Below are 22,412 nucleotides of genomic sequence, written 5' to 3' on the forward strand. Positions count from 1 at the left end.
GAGGGCGCGTGCCTCCTGGAGGTGGCCTGTGGCCGCGCCGGGGAGCTTCGGGTCTGCAGGGGGGGGACCTGGAGCGAGCGGCTGCGCGCCTGGCCTCAGCGTCCTCATCCGCAGAGCGGAGGGGTTGTGAGCCTAAAGACACGTGCCTGTCCCAGATAGACGGTCAAGGACATGCTCCAAACGGAAGTCACCAGCCCTCACCTCGAAGCTTCCCGAGGCCCCCGGGGTCTGTACAGCGGGGCCTCCAGGCTGCCGAGGCCGCTCCCGGCGGAGGCTGAGACCTGAGGTCGGCTGGTGCTCCCGCCGCTCACCCCTGCCTCGTGCTGCAGGTGAAGGCCGCCATGTACCTGACCTACCTGCGGGCTGTGGGCGCCCCGCTCTGCCTCTACACGCTCTTCCTCTTCCTCTGCCAGCAAGCGGCCTCCTTCTGCCAGGGCTACTGGCTGAGCCTGTGGGCTGACGACCCGGTCGTGAACGGGCGGCAGGCGCACACGGCCCTGCGGGGCTGGGTCTTCGGGCTCCTCGGCTGTCTCCAAGGTACCCCTCGCCAGGTCGCGCCTCTGCCGCCCTCCTGCTCCGAGGAGGTGGGGACACCGGGCAGGACACTGTGCCTGCTCTGGAATCCTCAGACTCTCCCAGCTGCTCCTCACACGCAGGGGCCGGCACCCAGGTCCGTCTGCTGACAGTCCTCTCTCCCCTCCCCAAGCCTCCAGACGGAGCCAGACCCCTCCCTAACAGACACACCGGGGCCGGTCGCCTCCCATCTTCCCCTTTTATAAAATATTGAAATATTGCCAGGCACAGGTGCAGGCCTGTAATCCCTGCTACTTGAGAGGCTGAGGCAGGAGGATCACAAGTTCAAGGCCGGCCTCAGAAACTTAGCAAGGACCTACGCAACTTAGTGAGAACCTGTCTCAAAATAAAAAATGAAGCGGGCTGGGATGTGGCTCCATGGTTAAGGGCCCTGGGGTTCGATCCCGGTACCCAAAATTAATTAAGTAAAAAATGAGATCTTTACCGCAATGACTGTAGGTTCTCATGCGGTTTTAAGAAATATTGCAGAGAGCCCCTTGCACGCTCTGCCTGGTTTCCCCCGGTGTGACCTGTGCAGAAACACCCTGGGTCCCAGCCAGAGGCTGACCTGGGCAGTGCGTTGGTCTCCCTCAGACTGGCCCAGGCTTACCTGTGCCCCTGTGTGCGTTCACTACCAGGCAGTTCTACCCCGGTGCAGCCACCACCACCTCCAGAGCCGGTGCCACAGGGTCCCCATGTTGCCCTTTATAACTGCCCCCCCACCCTCCCACCCTGTCCCCAGCCCCTGCTCCTCCTCCTCTTCCAACAGCCGGCTGAAGGGAACCCCGGGGCAAACGCGGGAGGTTAGCCTTCTCTTTGAAGGGTGGTTCCAGCCTGATCCACTGGGTGACCTTGGCCAAATCGCCAAAATGCCGTGAGCTTATCAGTACCCGCACCCCCACCCCACCATCAAATGGACATGGGATCTGAAAGCGTGAGGACGCTCAGACCTGCTCACCAGAGCTGGGTGCAGCGTGCGGCCCCGGAGGCCGACGGCTAGTCAAGAGGGATCAGAAGGGGACTCGGCAGTCAGCTGAGCCCTGGGAATGATGGAAAGCCCCATTGGGTGGCACGTTCCCTTCTCAAAATCCTTTCACATCCGCCTGTCATTTGATGGCTCAGGACAGGTCTTACCATCCCAGCCCAAAGAGAGTGACTGGTTATGACTCTTTTTGAATACGAAGAACAGAAAATTTAGTCCAATTCAAACTTGTTTAAGCAGCAAGAGAGTTTCTTAGCTCACGGGACTGGTACCTGTAGGTAGTAGCTTCAGGTTGGTGCATCCAGGACTCCACTGAGGGCTCCTCTTCCTCCTCTGTGACGGTGTCTTGTTCAGGCAGGCTTCTCTGAGGGCTAAGGTGAGATCCCACAGCTCCAGCGTGGCCACCTCCCAAAAGCAAGCACCTCTTCCCCCAAAGTTCTAGCGCATCCCTGGTCTTGTCTGATTGGCCCCGTTAGGTCACGTGTTGGCTGAACCAAGGCCAGGGGTTTGGATTGGCCAGGGTGGAAAGCTGCCCCACTCCAGAGCCAAGGAATGGAGCTGTTCCATCCAGGCTGCAGATTGGCATGGGCGAGGGCCTGCAGTCCTGTCCCTTGGTGACCTTGGGGAGGTGTTCTGAGACACGTCACTAGGCAGACCCGTCACCGTGTGAGCATCAGAGCGTGCAGAGGTTCCGAGCACGGGTGGGTTGGTGTCCTGAGAAGCCTGGTGGGCAGCGGGTCCAGGGAGCGCACTCTGAGAGGGCAGTGAGCAGGTCCTACCGCCAACACCCAAGCCAGCCATGCAGGCCTTGTGCCCAGCAGTGCCCCGGGTGTCTGCACGCGTGCAAGGCAGGCAGCTAGGGGGCTTCTTGGCACCGGTGCCACCCGAACCCCGGGCGATGCGCTCAGACGCCAGGACGGCCATGACGTCAGGAAGCGACGGGGACTCCCAGCCCTGGTATCCCCTTGGCACCCCGTCCCCGGTGGGGACCTTCCCCGGCTGAGCTGCCCTTAGGTGGCACCTGTCAGTGGCGTCTTCCAAGGGCTGCTGGAAAACCCATGGGGACAAGGGCACAAACTCGGTGCCCTTAGATCAGCAGAAACGGATTCTCACGGCTCTGAGGCCAGAAATCTAAAATGAGGTGTCGGCGGGGTCGGCTCCTTGAGGAGGGTCTGAGGGAGGACCCCGCACACACCACAGCCCCTGGCCTGGCTTCTGTGGCTGCTGCGTCCCCACCTGGTGGACGTGCCACTCCAGCGCCCACCTCTGTCCCCACATCATCTTCTTCATGTCCCTGTGTCCTCTGGTCTTTTAAGGATACCCAACACTGGGTTGGGACGTGTCCTGAGTCCAGAACCATCTTTAGTTACATCTGCAAAGACCCCGTTTCCCGCTAAGGTTCACCCTGAGGTTCTGGGTGGACATGAATTTGGGGAACTATTCGTTCCCCTGGAAGGGGGTTCACCAAGGCCCGGTCATACGGCGGCGCCTGGGGAGGGGGCAGACCCGCCCAGGCCCTGAGGGGGCTCCCGCGGCCTCGGCCTCACGCGGGCCTCCTCTCTCTCCAGCCATCGGGCTGTTTGCCTCCATGGCCGCCGTGTTCCTGGGAGGGGTCCGGGCGTCCGGCCTGCTCTTCCGAAGGCTCCTGTGGGACGTGGCTCGGTCTCCCATTGGCTTCTTCGAGCGGACGCCCGTCGGGAACCTGCTGAACCGCTTCTCCAAGGAGACGGACACCGTGGACGTGGACATCCCCGACAAAGTCCGCTCCCTGCTGATTTACACCTTCGGGCTCCTGGAGGTCGGCCTGGTGGTCTCCATGGCCACCCCGCTGGCCATCCTGGCCATCCTGCCCCTGGTGCTCCTCTACGCTGGGTTCCAGGTAGGGAGAGCTGGGGGCTCCCAGCGGCTCTGCAGCCCTGCCCCTGGGCTGGACTCGGTGTGAGAGGGTCTGTCCGGCTGGGCCCCTGGACTGGCCCTGGATGCCAGCCTGGGCACAGTCCCCACAGTCGGGCACCTGGCATCTGAGGACCTCTAGCTTGCAATCGGCCGCGTCAAAGGCCCCAGTGTCTGATGTGGCCTGCTGCTGCCATGCCGGCTGCGGCTTCCTCTGCCCTGGCCTGGAAGCCCAGAAGGCACTGCAGGGTCTCCGCACCGACTGCTTAGGCTGGATTCTGCATTGCCAGGGCCAGACGCCCCTGGACGTGCCTAAGCAAGAACAGACTGTCGTGGCTGTCCCTGCCGGTGGTGGCCCAGCCACCACCAGGTCACCGTGCCCTTGGTTCCCAGGCGTGGCCCCGGGAGCAGCAGCACCCCATCAGCCAGGGCCTCGGTGGGGATGCGGGACCTTAGGCGCACGGCCTTGGTGTTGGGCAGAGGCGGTTCCTCCTGCCCGCTTCGGGCCTCACCTGGCCTGACTCCCGGGTGAAGGAGCACATCTGACTGGCCAGCTGCCTTGACTGCTGCTGGTGGTTTTGCTCCCACAATGACCTTCCCTAAGCGAGAGCTGACCCCAGCGCTGGGTAGTGAGCTTTAAAACCAGGTTGGTGGTTTCTGAACCTTGGCTTTTAAAAGATAGGGTGATGTCACACAGAGATCCTGATTTAGTAGTTCTGGGACGTGGAGATTTTAAAAGCTCCACAAGTGATTTTCAAAAGAATCTCGGAACTCTGATTCTGCAAGGAAATTGGAAGCCGGAGAGGGTGAGAAACTGGCCCAAGGTCACACAGTAAACTGGTAGCAGAGATTGGTCTAGAATCTTACACTTGGGGCGTCTGGAAGCCGTCTGTGTGTCTCTGGCTTCTCTTCCCCAACCCTCCCCCTCCTATCTCAGAGCCTGTATGTGGCCACCTCATGCCAGCTGAGGCGACTGGAGTCGGCCAGCTACTCATCTGTGTGTTCCCACGTGGCCGAGACATTCCAGGGCAGCCAGGTGGTCAGAGCGTTCCGAGCCCAGGGCCTCTTTGTGGCTCAGAACGATGCTCTCGTGGATGAAAACCAGAGGGTCAGTTTCCCGCGACTGGTGGTGGACAGGTAGGCAGATCCTGGGGGCAGAGAAGAGCCTGTAATCCATCTGTGTCTGCAGAGGGTGAGACTGAGGTCATGCTGGGTGACTAGAGAGGTTAGGTGGCCAACCCAAGTTCACATGGCGAGTTGGGGAACGAAGCCGAGACTGAGTCCCTTGGACGGTCTCTGGGCTCACACTGAGCATCTGGAACCTGACCCGCGTGGTCCCCAGAAGCCAGTGAACAGGAGATAGAAGGAGGAGCCTCTGTTGCCAGGCAACCGGACCAGCCTCTGTTGCCTTGGCAACAAAGGAGCTGCCTAGCATCCCTGGTCTCCTAAGTACAAGAACACAAGCTTTGAGCACAGAGAGACACAGGTTCAAAGCCCAGCTCTGCTGTTTATTAGCTGGTTGACCCTGGGCAAGTTACATGGCCTCTCTGAGCTTCATGTATCACACCAAAACCATGCTCAGGGTGGCGATGAGGAGTAAATAACTACTCACAGGTAATATTTGTAACGTGCTTACTGTATGCCTGGCGCTGTTCTGAGCCCTCTGTATACATGTAAGCCACAAAGCAGGGACTGCTGTATGGATGGTGCCTCGTAAGCACAGAGAGGTTGGGATCTTGCCCATGATAACAAGTCCTTGTTCCCAGAGCAGTGGGTCCCAGAGACGGGGTGCCTGCTGACCCTGCTTCACCGGCTTCCCTCCACAGGTGGCTGGCGGCCAACATGGAGCTCCTGGGGAACGGGCTGGTGTTGGTGGCCGCCATGAGCGCAGCGCTCAGCAGGGCCCGCCTCAGCGCTGGCCTCGTGGGCTTCTCTGTCTCGGCCGCCCTGCAGGTACCCGGCAGCCCCAGCCTGGGCAGGGCGGGGCAGACCCCTGCCAGTAGGGCCCTCGAGCCTGCGCCCCATGGCCAGGCAGTGAGGAATGCGGGTCGGTGAGCGGGACCAGCTTGGGTGCTGCTCCAGACCTCGGGCAGAGACCTCCCAGGGTCCCCTGGAGTGTGGCCAGCACTCCCGTCTCCTCACGTCACCAGGACCAGCTGAGACGGAGTGCAGAGTGCATTTCCAGAGTACTGATTTGTTGTTGTTGTTAGCTCTTAATAATAATGTCGGGTCGTGACATTGACCCAAGAGGAATTCGTCAACAGGCACTCCTCTAAGAGCTTGGTGAACAGTAGCTCATTTAATGCTGTCCAGGCCGCCACCCAGGAGGCGCGGGGTACGGGCAGCTGGGGGCGGGAGTGTGAGCAGCATGTCTCCATCCACAGGCTGGGAAGGACTCTGAGGACCCCCGTGGCCTGCAGGAAGTGGGAGAGGGGAGCCGGCATGTACAGGGGTAGTGCACCAGGCAGAGGGGTCCCGGGGAAAGGCCCCAAGGGACACGGAGGGGGCATCCCTGCTGTGTTAGAGGCTCATCAATCAGGAAATGGTGGCTGGAGAGGGCGAGGTGGCCAGAAGGGGCCGGGGCAGAGGGGAGACGAGGGCAGGCCGGAGCATGGAACTGGCCACGGGCCCTGGTTGGGGAGCTCAGAGCAGCTCCAGGTATGACAGAAAATCACTGGGGGCCCAGCCCTGGGAAGCTGTCAGAATGGAATCTGGTCCTGGGTCACACTCTGTGTCCTTGGGAGAGCCTTGCGCCCTCTCTGGTCCTGTCTCTCCCCCTATATCAAGATGGTTTGGAGCAGTGAACGTCAGAGGGTTTTTTTCTGCTCTGCATGTCCTGGTTCAACGGGCGGCAGGGAGGGACTTGTTTTGGTGGAAGCCAAATCCTGTCCCTTTGGTCCTCAGACGGCCCTGTTCCTATGGCTCCTCCTTATTCCTTGAATGCAGCCTCCCAGCCCCACCTCGGGGGCGTGTGGGCAGGGAGGTGGGCTGGTTCAAGCCCACGGGGAAACCTGGCTGAGGTGTCTTCTCGCACCAGGTGACCCAGACTCTGCAGTGGGTTGTTCGCAGCTGGACTGACCTGGAGAACAGCATCGTGTCCGTAGAGCGGCTCCGAGACTACGCCCGCACGGCCAAGGAGGTGAGCGGCCGGGCGCCTGCCGGACCCTCGGGGAGTGCGCAGGGCCGGCTCTGCAGTGGGCTGCGGACTCCGCACCCTTTCCTCTGTCACTAGCCCCATGACTGTGGGTTGGAGTGACAGCCAGGGCAATGGCGATAGTCACGGTCACCAATCCTGTTTCCCAGCTTGAGCCAGGCAGGTCACCCGTCTGAGTGACAGGGGACCAGGAGCCAGGAGCAGCAGTGCCAAGGCAAGAAACCACAGTGTTGTAGCACACTACAGCACCGTTCGGCAGCATCGCTCCACCATAACAACAGTTGCCTAGCAACAGTGCCATAGCAACAGAGGGACCAGGTAGTGCTGTTAGAGAAACACTATCCCGACATTCAGGCAACTTTCTAGCAACATACGACTTTACCGAGAGAGCCCAATGAGACCGTGCGGCGGGGACCAAGCATGGTGTGTGACCCACTGCAGACGCTCAGGATGTGTCTTCTCCTCCTACTGTCCCATTGCACAGAGGAAGCCAAGGCTCAAGGGTGGAAGGATCTGTTGTGCTACAGGGGTAGCACAGGCCGTGCTGATCTCCACCCGCTGGCTTGCTCTCTTCAAAGACACAAAGGGGAGACTCTCCTGCCGCTGACTATGTTTTCGCCATCAACGGTGACTAATAATATAACCAGGGAGAAAAGGGCACCGTTTTATGGCATTAGCATGGCTGTGTCCCAGCGTCTCCTTGAATTTCGACGATTCTGAAGAACAGCCGTAACTCGGCCCACCTGGCAGAGGGGGAAACAGGCTGGGAGGCGGCCTCCATGGAAAGCCTGGGAGGCAGGGAGCCTCTCTGACCCTGTGTCCCTCCTCACCAGGCTTCCTGGAGGCTGCCCACCTGCGCAGCCCGGCCCCCCTGGCCTCGAGGGGGACAGATCGAGTTCCGGAACTTTGGTCTGAGACACCGACCGGAGCTCCCCCTGGCTGTGCAGGGTGTGTCCCTCAGGATCCATGCGCGGGAGAAGGTGAGCGCCCCTCCCACGGCACCTGTGGAGGCAGCCCCCGACCGAGGGCCCCCACCCTGGTTTCCTTGTTTTCAGACCCACTACCTCCTGACTGGACTCATCCCCAAATCTGCTCCGTTGGGCATGTCCTCAGCCAGCTGTCCATCCTCCCGTAACCTTAACTGAGCACCTAGTACGTGCTGGGCAGAGCAGAGCGTTCCATTTTCCTTGTCCTGTGTGTGTGGGAGGGGCTCCTGGCTTTGCCGCAAGTGAGCCTGGGCCAGGCACTTCATGTCTGGACTCACTTTTCCCATCTACAAAATGGGAATAATGGTACTGACCTCTGAGTTGCTGTGAGATTTGAGGAACACCTAGAGAGGCCCCCAGCACGAAGAGTGCTGTGGAAACATGACGCACGCGTGACTGAATCACCAATGGCTTGTTCACCAACCAGCGAGGAAGGCGCTAATGTCCGATTTTACAGGCGCCGAGTGGGGACCCCCTGGAATGCTCCTCCCTCCCTGCCACCCTGCTCAGCCTCCCCTGAGCCCCCAGCCTCCCCCCTCACCACCTCCACCTGGTCTCCAGGGCTCTGCATTTGAGTATGTCATTACCCCGGTTGAAACCTCCCCCCCCACTGCCCTGGGGTACAGTCTGAACCCCTGCACTTGGCACCTCATTACTGCTCCGCCAGGGCTTAGCCACCTTTGATGGGGCAGCCGCCTCTGGGCCGGGTGGGCACAGCGTGCTGGCATCCTGCTTGGCCTGCTTGACCTGGAGTCTTCCCTCCCCGAACTCCGGCTCATCCCTCAAGATCCCACTCAAGCACACCCTCCCCGCAACCCCCTCTGACCCCTCTGCCCCACGAGGCGGCAGGGGCACCCTCTGCCTTGCCTTGGTTGCTGTGGTCCTGAGTGTTCACCCCACTGTTCCCAAGATGGGACGGTGCCCAGTTTGGAGCAAGGACTTTTGAATCTCTGTATTCCCTGTGCTTTAAAGTATGTGTGGCAGACAGAGGGGTGACCCACGAATGTCACTTGCTGAACAGCTTTGAACCCCACCGGACATCAGGCACTGAGGACAGAAAAGTAGCGAGGGAGAGAAAAATGAGAGGAAGGAAGGAAGGGGACAGACGGATGGGCAGATGGAAGGGTGAGGGGTGGACAGGACAGGGGTCAGCTGGAGGGAGGGTCTGGCTAGAGGGACGGAGGAGAGACCAGATTTGAAGAAGCAAAGCGGGGACGGGGGAGGGGGAGGATGTTGAGTGTGGGGAGGGGGAAGGAAGGGGGAGGGTGCCAGGAGAGGTGGCCACGGTGCCCGAAGGACGGTCCTCCACGGGCGGAGCCTCAGCACCAGGGACCTTCCAAACAGGCGCCATGACCTTGCCCTCCTCTGGCCAGGCCTGGTCCCAGTCGCCTGTCCTCGCGCTCCCTGCAGGTGGGCATCGTGGGCAGGACGGGCGCCGGGAAGTCCTCGCTGGCTGGGGCCCTGCTGCGGCTGCAGGAGGCAGCCGAGGGCGGGATCTGGATCGACGGGGTCCCCATCGCCCACGTGGGGCTGCACGTACTGCGGTCCAGGATCACCATCATCCCGCAGGTGCGGCCGGGCCCCTGCGGGAGGGCGGGCGGAGGGGGCGTGGCCGGCCCTGACGCGCCGCCCCTCTCGCCAGGACCCCATCCTGTTCCCCGGCTCTCTGCGGATGAACCTGGACCTGCTGCAGGAGCACACGGACGAAGCCATCTGGATGGCCCTGGAGACCGTGCAGCTCAAGGCCTTCGTGGCCAGTCTGCCTGGCCAGCTGCAGTACAAATGTGCCAGCCAGGGAGACGACCTGAGGTAGGCGCCCTCGCCCGCCTCCCGGGACCACCAACCCTTCCGTCAGTAACCCCCCACCCCTGCCCCGCCTGGGGTCAAGCCCCAACACCAATCTTAAGAGCGAGTTTCTTTCTGCTAAATTGGCTTCTGAAATTTATTTGATGGCCAAATGCAACTTCAACTGACCCGAAGGACTTACGGTCTGTATCCCACTCGGTATTTATTTTGCTACAAAATATCCTTTGGGCACTGAACTCCCGCTCACTGGGGCTCAGTGACATCAGAATTGTGCCTTTTCTAAAAAGAATTTAAGTGTGATCAAAACACACGACAAAACTTATCATCTTAACCTTCAAAAAGACGAAGCTTAGCGGTGCGAGACGGTCAGCGCCAGTTTGCATCTCCACGTGTTCCCGGGAGATGACATCACCCAGCGACGTCATAGCGGTCTCAGCTGCGAGTACACTCTGATGTTTGTACACACGGATCTGCGTTTCTCAGGATGGAGCCCCGTCATTGCACGATGCATGACTATCCACTCCCGCCACAGGTCTCCAGAACGCTTCCTCTTGCAAAATGGAAAGTGTACAATAAGCCTCACTGTCCACTTCCCCTGCCCCAGCCAGCCATCTCTGTGGTTTGAGGGCTCTAGGTACTTCAGAGGCGTGGGCTTAGCAGAGGCCTTTCTGTGCCTGGCTTATTTCACGTAGCACAGTGGCCTCCATGTTCCTCGGTAGCTGGTGTTAGAATCCCCTTCCTTTTTAAGGCTGAATGATACTTCATCGCATGGAAAGACCACACTGCATCCACTCACCTGTCCGCCCCGAGTGAGTGGTTTCCACCTCTGGCTACTGGGAATAACAGGATGCTACCGACGCAGGTGGACAGGTGTTTGCAAACCAAGATGTTCCGCACCTAAAACCCACCCGCCGTGAGCGTGTTGGGAAAGGCCTGTGGGTGCGATGGTTTCAGGCAGCGTATCTTGGTGGGTCAGACTGCTGGGCTCGAATCCAGGCTCCCCCACTTCCAGATGTAGGAAGTTATTTAATGTCCTGGGCCTCAGTCTGCTCGTCTGTACAATGGGACTAACGGTACCAACCTGGGAGGAGACAAGCAAGCTGGTGAAACTGCCTGGCCTGCAGGAGATGGTCGACGTTCATCGGGACCCTCAAAGCCACATTCTTGTTGATCCCATTTCACAGAGTTGGAAGCTGAGGCCTGAGGCTGGTCCAGGGCCACCCAGCTTGTAAGTGGTGAGGCTGGGGCCAGGCCCAGGCACCAGATGCTTACATGGCCATGGTAGGTCTGACTCTCTAAAGAGGCCCTGATGAGCCGGGCGTGGGGGCACATGTCTGTACTCCCAATGACTCAGAGGCTGAGGCAGGCAGATTCCAAGTTCAAGGCCAGCCTGTCTCAAGATAGCTTATGAATAAAATATAGTAAAAAGGGCTAGGGTGTAGCTCGGTGGTAGAGCGAGCTCAGGTTCAAAACTTGGCACCAAAAGAAACGGTAATAAAGAGGCCCTGCTACGTGGAAGAACTGGTTTACTGAGAGGAAGCCAAGCCTGGCAGGAAAGGCCAGCCACACTGAATCCCCAGAGGCCAGTTCCTGCCTGGGTCCAGGGCCTCACAGGCCGTATGACCTTGAACTTCTACTTCCCTGTCTGCAGTTAAGAAGCAGTTGCTGTCTGAGGGTTTTCTCTGACAAGCACACGTGCTTTTACGTGACTTTACTCAGTGAGGGAGGACCCACGAGTCAGAGAGAGGTCCTGGGTTCATATTCTGGCTCCATCAGCAACCAACGCCATGACCTTGACAAGCCACTTGACCTCCCGGTGCCTGACTCCTCTGCCAGAAGCAGAGAACGGGATCCGCTCAGGTGGTCAGTATCTACGCAGCTCCGAGAAGGGGTCTGAGGCATGAGGAAAACCACGAGCACAAGCAGCCATGAACGGAAGTGGGAAGTAGCCTTTCACAGGTGGGGAGCCGAGGCACACGCGGCGAGTGACCTGCGTGCAGTCAGGCTACTCAACCATGGAAGGAAGGGACCCCAGGCTCAGCCTGGGGACGCGTGCGTTCAGGTGCACTCTGCAGCCACCCCAGGGACCTGTCATGGGCCTGCCCTGTGAATCGCGGCCCGCAGGTGAACGTTCCCCTGGGACCCGTCGTGGGCCTGCCCTGTGAATCGCGGCCCCCAGGGAACGTTCCCGCCTGACTGTCCCCCTCCTTTGCAGCGTGGGTCAGAAGCAGCTCCTGTGTCTGGCACGTGCCCTTCTCCGGAAAACCCAGATCCTCATCCTGGATGAGGCCACGGCTGCAGTGGACCCGGGGACGGAGCTGCAGATGCAGGCGGCCCTCGGGGGCTGGTTTGCCCAGTGCACGGTGCTGCTGATCGCCCACCGCCTGCGCTCGGTGATGGACTGCAGCAGGTGAGGCGCCTCCCCGACCAGCCTCGGAACCACCGCAGGGGGCAGGGCGATGCGGTGGGGCCCACGGGGCCAGGTGGGCTGGGTGGGCTGGAAGGGCTCTGGGGGGCACTGTGACAGGCTCGGCAGGCAGCAGGCAAGACGGATGCCCAGAGGGGAGGGACGGGCCCAGGACACCTGCTTCCGACGTGGCCGAGAGGAAGCTGCTCAGGAAGTTGGGAGTTCTGGGCAGCAGACCTTGGAGCGGAGCGGGCTGGCACAGCTGCCGAGGGCCCGGGCTCCGTACCAAGAGCTGCCCGTCTCCTTCCCTGCAGGGTGCTGGTCATGGACAAGGGGCAGGTGGCAGAGAGCGGCAGCCCAGCCCAGCTGCTGGCCCACAAAGGCCTGTTCTACAGGCTGGCTCAGGAGTCAGGCCTGGTCTGAGGCGGGCCCCTCAACGGTCCCCTGGCTGGACAGCCCTCAGAGCCCGCCGTGTCCTAGAGATGCCAGTGACCTGGCCGTCATCAGTGGCTTCCTGTCGTGTCAAGTCCAGACTCTGTTCTAGGAGGAAAATGGCCCAGAAAGTGCCGATTTTCACAGAATATCAGACCCAGATGGACCCAACAAGCTGCAGGGCAGCCTGGGCCAGGCCAGCTCAGCCCCGTCCACTCTGGGGTCAGTCGACAGTGCCCGCCGGACTCACCTGGGAGCTTGGCAACAGACCCACACTCAGGTCCAGCCCAGATCAATTAAACCCGACTCCTGGGGCCAGGGGTGTGCACTTCTTCCAAATTAACTGTGTTGAAGACATTCTGGGCTCAGTGACATCTTGCTAAACTTGCGTGCAAGATCACGTGTCGACAGGGACACGGCCCAGCCCCTGTTCACGCCTCCAGTTCTGCTCGTGCGTTCACAGGGCACCCCCACCGCGGGGACAAGGAGCAGCCCCACCCCGAGGACCCCTCCTGCTGCCACCTGCGGCCACACCCACCTCCCGCTGGCCCCACAGCTGCTGATGGGTTTTCCCTTTGGATATTTTGAAACCATGATTTCAGTGTCGGCCAGGAGGAGGAAGGGGTGCCCCGAACCTCCTTGTAGAGGAGCTCCCGGCTTGTCCCCTCTGGACACATGAGCCAGGTCCCCACACGGAAAGGGCCCTCCAGGCACAGGCAAGCACGGCACACACTCAGTTCCCAGCTCCCAGCTGCCAGGACCCCGGGGCTCCAGCCGGGAGAACCCGCCCAGGACTCGGCACGTGGTTGCTAAAGACCAGACCCCTGCTCCGTTCCAGGGGAGCCCCTGCGACCATCAGAAGGCCCCGAGGGTTCTGGTCAGACTCGTGCTGCAGACGGTACCTAGGGCCTTAACCAGGGCCCATCCACCTCAGCGCCTCGTCCTGCTCACGCCCAGACGTGTAGATCAGCCCCAGGCACCAGGAGAGGACCAGGGAGTCTCAGGTGGCCGAGTCGAAGGTCACACAGACACGTGTGAAGGGCAGCCCGAGAAACCAGCTCCCCGACCCTCACCATGCGAGTCGGGGCTCCTCACCGACCCAGGCGCTGCCGTCAGGATAAACCAGCGACAGGCGGGATGCGGTGGGAAGCAGAGCTGGGATGCTCCCGCCTCGCAGCGTGGCCAGGAGTGACGTGGGGCAGGAGCACTCTGGCCGGGCGTCCTGTGCAGCACAGGGTGTTTAGCAGCGTTCTTGGGCTGGACCTGCCAGGTGCCAGTGGCGTGTCCCTCTAATCGTGACAAAAAAAGTTTCATACACAGCCATCTGTCCCCTGGGGTGCGTGTGTCAGATCAGTATGCTGTCCTGCTGCCATGGGTCACCTGCTGCACGCAGTCACCCCGATGGTGCCAGGCGGGACTCAGGGCTGCTCCCCCGCAGCCGAGGGCCTCCGCCTGCTGATGGGTTTTGCGCTGGGCTTGAATCCCGGGAGCAGCTTCAGTCCCCTTTGCCCTGAGGTAGAGGCAGCGGGTCCTTCTGGTGCCTTCGGCATGGGTCGGGGTGCCCCCACCCCCAGCCACCGGCCCCTTCTGACAACCTGTTCCCAGCTCTGCTTTGCAGATGGGGAGACTGCAGAGAAAGGGTCGGCCCTGCCCGGGGCACTCTGCTCTCCTCTGCCAGCAGCGCAGCCACCTGGCACCCCTGCCTAGTGGTCACAGGCAGAGGTGAGCTTAGCTGGGGTGGCTCCTGGCCACCAGAGCCTCCATCATAGACCAGGGAGCCGAGTGTGGGCAACGGGTGGTCGGCGCGTGGGAGCAGCACCCTGGAGCCTGCTCGCGAGGCTGCTGTTGGCCCACACCATGAGTCTTGGACAGCAGCCAGGAGGCTGTCCAGGCCACTGGTCCCCCTGCCAGAGGCTCCTGCCAGCAGGCCCGGCTCGTGGGAGGAGCACGGGTCTGGCAGGGACGCGTTCAGAGGACCTCGGCCAGGGCCTGCCTCCGCAGGTTTCTCGGCCTCAGGCTGCTCGAAGTGCCTGCCACGTGGCCAGTGAGCCCAGCTAGAGGAGGTAGTGCTGTGAGTGCCCGTCCTAGGACCCAGGGCTGGGCGGAGCTTCTCTTACACCCTCTTCCTTTTCTTTTTTGGTACCAGGGATTGAACCCGGGGCTGCTTTACCCTGAGCCACATCCCAGCCCTTTTAATTTTTTATTTCGAGATAGAGTCTAAGTTGCTGAGGCTGGCCTCGAACTCGTGAGCCTCCTTCCTCAGCCTCTTGAGCCGCGGCGCGGGCCATTGGGCCTCTGTCAGAGGGGAAGACTGGGACCAAGGGCCTGTTGTAAGTCGGTGTCCCCGCCAGTCAGGCTTCAGCGCCACGTCCTGACCCGCAGGTGACGCTGCCCCTCTGGGCTCTCTGGCATCAGCACACAGCAAGGGCCCGCTTCCACCTGGACTCCCCAAGGACGGCGGGAGCCTCCTTTCCTCCCTGCACTGTCCGCCACGTCTCCCCCACACGCGGCACTTGGGCTCCCTGCACACCACGTGACAGGAGGGAGGGAGGGCACGTGACTGACCCCATGGGGTCCATGGGGTCCTCGGGGCTGGGCCTGGTCCAGGGGTGTTACCTGGTCTGTTTCTGTCCTCACCAAGGCCCAGCCAGGGGGACCTGAGGACCCCAGTTGTGCGGATGAAGAAGCCGCAGTTCCTGAAGGGCAAACCTGGCAGGCCAGGCTCCCGGTGGCGAGTCCAGCCGCCTGCGCAGGTCGTGCTGGGCTGTGCAGAGACGGCAGCAGGAGGAACAGAGACCCTGCTTGGCAGAGCCAGGTGCTCAGATGCACAGGGCGGAGCCAGGGGCCGCCCTCGGGGCAAGCCGACAGGAGCCGGCCATCAGCTCGTGTCCTGGATCACCATGGCACTGCCGGAAAGCCAGCAGGAGGGGGTGGCCAGGGACAGAGGCCAGGAGGTCACTGAGGAAGCCACTGTAGGGACACAAGAGCCAGAGGCAGCAAAGGGAGGAAGAAGTGGTTGGATCCTGGATGTTTTGGAGAAAGTACCAAATCAGCCCTTGGATCGATCAGACAGAGGGTGGGGATGGAGGAGCAGCCGGGGCCCTCCAACAGTTTCGCAGACAGAGCCTGGAGCCAGGCACATAGTAGGTGCACAAGAAAACTGAGTGCCGCTTCTCCTTCAAGACACCGAAGCACTTACCTTGGCGGGTAAGGCCTTGCTCAGCAGTCTCTTCACAAAGCAGGCTAAACTTAAACGCAGCCCTGGGTCTCTCCTGAGCAGCCTGTGCCCAGCCCAACAACCCCTAGACACGCACCAGGTCCAACCCTCAGAGACCTGTCTACAGTCAGACCTGGGGTTTTAATGCAGGGGGACAGGCTCCGAAACGGGGACACACCTCACGCCTAAAATCCAGACTCCTCACCAGCAGATCCGACTGAGTTTAAATGGCCAAAACCTCACCAGCTTTGATTCAGTGGCTGCCTTCCTGATCTGCAGTCTCTGATGCGAGTTGATGGTTTATTCAGGGAACAGCAGTGCATGGGGGGACAATGGAAGTGCTAGAATGTTCCATCTGCACATGTACTAAGTGCACGGTCTTGGCGTAGCATAAAGGGCGTGCCCCCGGGTATCCACTGGCTCACGAACTCCAAGACTCACAGTCCCGTCTCGTGACCCAAACTTATCCATCAGAACGGGGAGGAACCGCCTCCCACGCACACACCCCATTTCCAGCATCCCCTGTTGGCTGGGTCTAAACACGCGGCCTGACTTTGGCTCAGGGGCTGAGTGGGATTGCTTCAGGTCTGCTCCGGGACTCATCCACCCGCTTCCTCTGTTCTGGGGACGCGGAAGCCAGCCCTGGAGGCTGCCGGCCCTGAAGTGTTGGGAGAGTGGGATGTAAACCCTCGAGCTCACTTCCCAGGACTTTAGGGCTCATGGGTCATGGCAGCCCAGCCTGGTCTGTCCTACCACGAAGGCAGGTTCCAGGGTAACATTGGCCACATGGGACTTATGCCTGAGCACCTGAGCTGGCCACGTGTTGCAAATACCACGGCTCAACCTCCTAAGAACGCCACGAGGTAGTTCCGACCAGCCCCTTTCCACAGACCAAGCAACGGGGGTGGCAGCAGGATCACGCGACAGGTGACCAGGGAAGGACTCTGATTCACTGACCCCAAAGCCCAGGCTCTGCGCACCTGCTGAATCCCACCCAGCTCCCTCTAGGAAGAACACACCTGCCACATCCCGACTCTGTCTGGGAGCCACCTTTGCTGACACCCGAAAGAAAACAGAACAGTTGTTTAGAAAGAAATAAAGTATTCTTTTTACTGCAAATTATTTGCAAATGTTCACGTTTCCAGTGTTAAGTTGTTACAAAAAGATTCCCAAGAAAAACTTGGATTCTCTAACGTGAAAGAATGGTATAACTTACAAAAAATAAATATATATTTCCACTTAAAAGAAGAAAGATGTTTCTCTGGGTTTGAAGACGGCAACGTGATTCAGAGCAAGTATGAACTCTGGAGCAGAGGGAGCTCTCGCTGGCTTCAGGGGTCTCGCTTTCGTCTGTCACCGAGACACCTAAAGGACCCTCTGGGAAGGACTCCCCCTCTTGGTTTTCTTCCAAAGACACATGGACCAAATGCTAAACGCAGGGCCAGGTTTGGCTACTCCCTGGGGATGCTGCTCCTCGGCTTGATACTTCCTCCTAAGAAATTAAACTCTTAAGATGATCTTTTCCCCTGGAGCAGGACTTGAAAAAAAAAAAAAAAAAGAATGAGTTCTTATCCTGGAAGAAAATCAGGAACTAAATGTCAAACTCTCCGCAAGGCTGCTCTCTGGCAGCCAGGCAGATGGCAAGGGTGAGAAATTAAAATCTAAAATGGAGAAGACTGAACTCTTTTTGGTACCAACGGGTAACACCTGGGATGCTTCGTAACCGTGAGTAGACCTTCATCTCCTCCGGGTACCGGGAGGAGGAGACCCGCCCTGGCGCTGGGTAACGAGCGCAGGAAGGCCAGGAAGGAAGCCCCGGCAGGAAAGGTGGGCAAGGCGGGAGGTCTGGGGTTCCGGGTCCAGCCAAGTCCCCTCGAGCTGGTGCCTGGGGGCACGAGGGGGCCTGCGGCAGCTGAAGCAAATCCTGGCGGAAGCCACGCTGGGGTACTGGCCTGGGAGACCAGATGGTTGGCAAGAGGACTGTCCTGGCCTTGGAGTGCCACCCGAGGGTCAGAAGGATTTTCACCAGGCCCCTCGGCTGCAGCTGCAGTCCCAAGGAAACGAAGCTTTCCCGCTGGAAGCAGACGAGGATGTCAGAGGTGACAGACAGGCGGGGGACTGGGAGCATCCCAGTGACCTGGACTCCACAGGCTTTGGCTGGAGCCGCCAGGCAGCTGGTAGCATTTGGTCACTAGCATATTTTACACAGTCGATTTCTCCAGAAGTCTGGCCGCCAAACGCCCCCCTGTGGGGTGCACCACGAGCTGTGTGCGTCCCGGGGTGTGAGGACGGGGAGAGCCCGGCGGGGCGCGTGTCTGGGGGCGCCTCTCCGCGTCTCCTCTTCTTCAAGCCCGTTCTGGGCAAGGGCCAGGTGGTGGCTGCTGCGTGTCTGTTCTGGTTTCTGGGTTTGGATTTTTTGGTTTGTATGGGAGGCTTGGGTCCCCAGGGACGTGGGCCCTGCAGTTCCGAGGGCCCTCACACCAAGCCGGCGTCTCTGGCCATGCTGTAGAAGAGCCCTCGCTGCTGCAGGAGGTCAGAGGGGGCGCCACACTCCCGCATCTCTCCTCTGTCCAGGACAATCACCCTGCAGGGGGAGGATGCAGACATGAGAGGCAGGAAGGGTCCACCCGCCAAGGCGCCACTGACACCCTCCGCCAGGACCCTCGGTCCATCTCCAGCCAACGTCACGTTGCCGTGAGACAACTCCTCATCAGGAGCCCACCCTGTCCAGCAACAGTGGGGGAGGTGACAGTGACAGGGGAGTAGTGGCAACAGCGACCGTCAACCGTTCACAGTCACTGTTCCATGGCACTCAGAATGAAATAAAAAGAGCCTAGCATGCTCTACAACAGGGGTCAGCGACTTTTCACTGAAAAGGGCCAGGTGGTATCTTCAGCTCTGGTTTCTGTTTTAAGAACTCATTTCTGCTGCACTTATCATGTGAAAGCAGTAGAGATGACAGGTCAACGGATAGGCATGGCTGCGTGTCAATAAAACTTTATTTATAAAGACAGGCAGTGGGCCAGATCTGGCTTTGGGGCTGTAATCTGCAGACCCCTGGTCCATAAGGTGGTCTTATAGGATCCAACAGTGACCAACCCTTCCTGACCTCGTTTCAGACTGTTCTGGTGGGTCTCAGGCGTGCCAGAAGGGGACCCGTCACACAGAGGTGCTCTGCAAACTTTAAAGAACGTCTGATCGCCCCTACACGTAAACCCTCCAGCAGCCACGCGGCACTCTAAGTTCCAGACTCCTCCTTGCGGTACATGGTGCTCCAGGTCCAGCCCTGCCTGCCCTTCTGGCCCTGTCCTCCCACCACTGTCCCCTCAATTCCAACCCCAAGCACAATGACCTTGCTAGCCTTCAAGGCCAGCAAGCACCTCCCCACCTCAGGGCTCCTACAGCTGTGCCCTCTGCTTAGATTCTTCCTCCTTTAGATACAAAGTTGGCAAACCACATGGCCCAACTCTGGCCCCCTGATTTTATGAATAAGTTTTATTAAAATACAGCCACACACTCTCATCTCTGTGTGGCCTATGGCTGCCTCCTGCCACCCCATCAGAGCCGGGTAGCTGTGGCCAAATCCGTTCATCTGGCCATGCTGAAGATGTTCTGGCCCTTTACAGAAAGAGACTGATCCCTGTTCTAGATCTTCCTCTGGCTGATTCTGTCTCCTCATTCCACACTCTGCTCAAATGTCACCTCTGTGGAAGGGCCTTCCCCCTCCGACACCCCAGTGTGCACTGTGCTATGGCTTTTGTGCATCCTGGGCCCGATACCTCCGTGGTCACTTTCTCCAGACCAAATATTATCAATTCTACTTTCTGAGTGTGTAGGTAGAGAGGCGACTGTAATCCAGGCTTGGCTATATACATAATCCAGGCTTACATATATATATATATAATATAGATAATATATTATATATATAATAATATATATACATATATGTTTTTAATTTTAAAAATAGAACATTTCCACGGGCCCCAGGTGCCGTGCCTCCAGCGTGCCACGGGCACCGGGCCCTGCGTGGTACTGCTCCCGTGCCCTCGGGTACCTCCCCAGCATGCCTCGTCCTCTGAGATCACATCACGGGCCCTCTGATCCTGTCTCTTGACCAGGTCCCCAAGGTGGGAGCTTTGTCTGACAGCATCCTGAAGGGTCCCCACCACCCAGAACAGGTCTGGGCACGTAGCCGAAGCCCTGCACAGATGTGCTGGCGCTACCCAGGATAAAGAGGCCCCACCAGCGTCAGGACAGTGGTGAGGGAACGAAGGAGCTGGTGACGGGCTAAGCCGGAGGCCGTGAGGGCCCCACCTGGTGTAGTCCATGATGGTGTTGAGCCGGTGGGCGATGGTGAGGACCGTGCAGTCATCGAACTGCGTCCGGATGGTGGACTGGATGAGGTCGTCCGTTTCCAGGTCCACGGCCGCCGTGGCCTCATCCAACACGAGGATCTTTGTCTTCCTCAGCAGAGCCCGGGCCAGGCACACCAGCTGTCGCTGCCCCACGCTGCAAAGGGAAGAGGCCAGAGACAGGTCAACCCCGCAGGCCCTGAGCCAGGCCTGAGCCTGGTGTTGGTGTTGCTTCGACCAGGAGAGCTCACGCTCTCCCAGGCCTGCGCCCAGGCAGACATCACTAAGCCATCTCCTGAGCAAGCGGCAGGCTCAGGACCAGCCCCAGAGGCTCAGAGGCGACATTCCAAACACTGGTCCAGTTCAATGGCTGTTGTAGTGACAGCAAAGATGGCCCCACGTCCACACATCCGTGTCCAACTCTAGGGCCCTTTGTCTGATTCTGGCCTCGGCCAAGGGAATGCTGGCAAACCTAAGGCCAACAGAGGCCTGGAGGGGACTGCACGCTGGCTGGCTCACTCTGTGCCTCCCCGTCACAAGGACACGCCACAGCTGGCCTGCTGGAGGATCAGGGACACACGGCATGTACCCTCATTGCCCCAGTTCAGACCAAGGTCCGCCGACACCAGCTGACCCTGGACACACCAGTGAGCCCGCCAAGATCAGCAGAGCCACCAGGAAGACCACCCCAGCATGCCAACCACTGCCACTGGCCAGCACAAGCGGTGCTGTTGTCATGGCGATCTAGCAGTGACCGATAGCTCTGGAACAGGATCCCCAGAGGCTCCCAGCTGTGCCACGCGTTAACCCCTTAGCTGCTGGCAGATCCTAAGGATCCTGGGAGAAGGGCCCAGCTGCAGGGGGCGGTGGCTTGAGGGCTCAGAGCAGGGCCACAGATGCTCTTTGTGACAGACGGCCGCCCGCAACCCAAGGCGCTGGTGTGAGGAAATGCACTGCCGGCCTGGCTATCGCGCCTCCAGGTAGAGGCCTGGCGTGCGGCCACTTTACAGGTCTGGAGACTGAGGCTCCAGAAGTGCAGGGACAAACGGCTTGTCTGCGGTGGGGTTGGGCCTCCCACCCAGCTCAGCAGACGCAGGAGGACGGTCTTCCCACACCGCCCGGCCGAGGTGGGTGCCTGGAGCAGCTCCGCCCGCGTCCGCTCCCCGCCCACCTCAGGTTCTCCCCGCCTTCCGCACACTCGTGGTTCAGCTTGTCGGGAAGGCCGGACACGAAGCTCTTCAGGTGGGCCAGCTCCAGGGCCGTCCACACGTCCTCGTCCGAGTACCGGCTGAACGGGTCCAGGTTCATGCGCAGGGAACCCGAGAACAAGACGGGGTCCTGCTCGGGAGAGAGCAGGGGCTGTCAGCGCACGTCCCGAGGACGGGGGCATCGCGGGCGCAGAACGCGGTGCCCAGAACCCCAGAGGAAGGGCCCCGGAGCCCCCACGACCCCTAACTCTGGAGATGTTCCCAGTGAAAATGTGGGTTTGGAAAAACCTCAGGTTCATGGGATAAAACGGTTCTATTTTCAGAGAACTTCTCAGTTTTCAAAATGCAAACGTGTTGGGCACCTTCCAGAAGGGAGCCAGGCACCGGAGGTCCTGAAGTCCGGTGAACTCCTCCCTCGGCCCACCTCCTCCCACAGAGACTCTCGGAGGAAACTTCAGGAAAAAGACAGGCAACGGGGGAGCTGCCTCCCAGGGGGACGGCTCTAGAAGGTTCTTCATCGCTGCCTAGAGCTCGGAAGCACTAGAGATTCTCTTCCTGACCCCACAGCTGGCAGAGGTGGCATCTCATGGGGGCCGCGCATCCTGGACCCCAACTCTGCAGATGCTCAGGTCTCCCCGACAACAGCATCCGCGCACGGCCGCCTCCCACCCTCCTGCGTGGCGCGTCATCTCTAGGTGACTTCCACCGATCTCGGTGCAAATGCTACGCGCACAGTTGTTACCCTGTGAAGGACAAAGGCCTGTGTGCGTGTGGTTCGGGGACTTGGCCCAGGCGCGCCACGACAGAGCTACACCCGGTCCTTTTTATTTTGAGACAGGGTCTCTCTAAGTTGCTGAGGCTGGCCTTCAACTTTTGAATCTCCTGCCTCAGCCTCCTGGGCTGCTGGGACTACAGGTGTGCACTAGCACGCCTGGCTCAGATGCAACTGAACAAACAACAACCACAAAAAACACACCCAACTTCTGATCTGGATGGACTGAGTCGGCGGCTGGAGAGGCCGACGTCACTTTAGCGCGACCCCAGCCTGGCCAGCGCCATGGCCCTGGGCCCTGCCCAGACCGCACCTGGGGGATGATGGTGATCTTGCAGCGGAGGTCGTGAAGGCCAATCTTGGCGATGCTGACGCCGTCGACGATGATCTCTCCCTCCGCAGACTCGTTGATCCGGAACAAGCCCAGTGTGAGAGACGACTTCCCGGCTCCGGTGCGCCCCACGATGCCGACCTGCAGGACAGGAGGGCGGGGTGAGGTGGGCGGGGCAGGACCTGGGGTCGCCGCAGCCGCGCAGGGCTCCTGCCAAGTGTCCGGCCCAGAGGGTGTCCAGCCGGTCCCCCACCCCGCCACGCTCACCCTCGCCAGCTCCCCAGACTCCTCGAGGGGCT

The 22,412-nt window shown here is 60.0% G+C and overlaps 2 protein-coding genes across 6 annotated transcripts in view; one reads left to right on the top strand and one right to left on the bottom strand.

The window, feature by feature from the left end:
- The window catches only part of Abcc6 (ATP binding cassette subfamily C member 6), a 48,647-nt gene extending 31,383 nt beyond the window's left edge, over positions 1–17,264 (top strand). For all 5 annotated transcript variants that reach the window (XM_047532777.1, XM_047532778.1, XM_047532780.1 and 2 more), the window contains 10 exons: positions 330–537; positions 3,124–3,434; positions 4,386–4,585; positions 5,275–5,401; positions 6,486–6,587; positions 7,436–7,582; positions 8,999–9,157; positions 9,231–9,397; positions 11,610–11,804; positions 12,116–17,264. In XM_047532777.1, coding sequence (XP_047388733.1) covers positions 330–537; positions 3,124–3,434; positions 4,386–4,585; positions 5,275–5,401; positions 6,486–6,587; positions 7,436–7,582; positions 8,999–9,157; positions 9,231–9,397; positions 11,610–11,804; positions 12,116–12,224 — 1,725 coding nt within the window. In that variant the 3' untranslated portion in view covers positions 12,225–17,264. The remainder of the gene's footprint in view (positions 1–329; positions 538–3,123; positions 3,435–4,385; positions 4,586–5,274; positions 5,402–6,485; positions 6,588–7,435; positions 7,583–8,998; positions 9,158–9,230; positions 9,398–11,609; positions 11,805–12,115) is intronic.
- A 661-nt stretch (positions 17,265–17,925) lies between these two features.
- Abcc1 (ATP binding cassette subfamily C member 1) overlaps positions 17,926–22,412 on the bottom strand; it is a 109,787-nt gene continuing 105,300 nt past the window's right edge. Inside the window, exons 28-31 of the mRNA XM_047532782.1 lie at positions 22,096–22,254; positions 20,974–21,140; positions 19,765–19,959; positions 17,926–18,034 (exon numbers count right to left, since the gene is read on the bottom strand). Of these exons, the coding sequence (XP_047388738.1) occupies positions 17,926–18,034; positions 19,765–19,959; positions 20,974–21,140; positions 22,096–22,254 (630 nt within the window). The remainder of the gene's footprint in view (positions 18,035–19,764; positions 19,960–20,973; positions 21,141–22,095; positions 22,255–22,412) is intronic.

This window comes from Sciurus carolinensis, chromosome 18, assembly GCF_902686445.1.
Source record: "Sciurus carolinensis chromosome 18, mSciCar1.2, whole genome shotgun sequence".
In the NCBI taxonomy this organism is placed as follows: domain Eukaryota; kingdom Metazoa; phylum Chordata; class Mammalia; order Rodentia; family Sciuridae; genus Sciurus; species Sciurus carolinensis.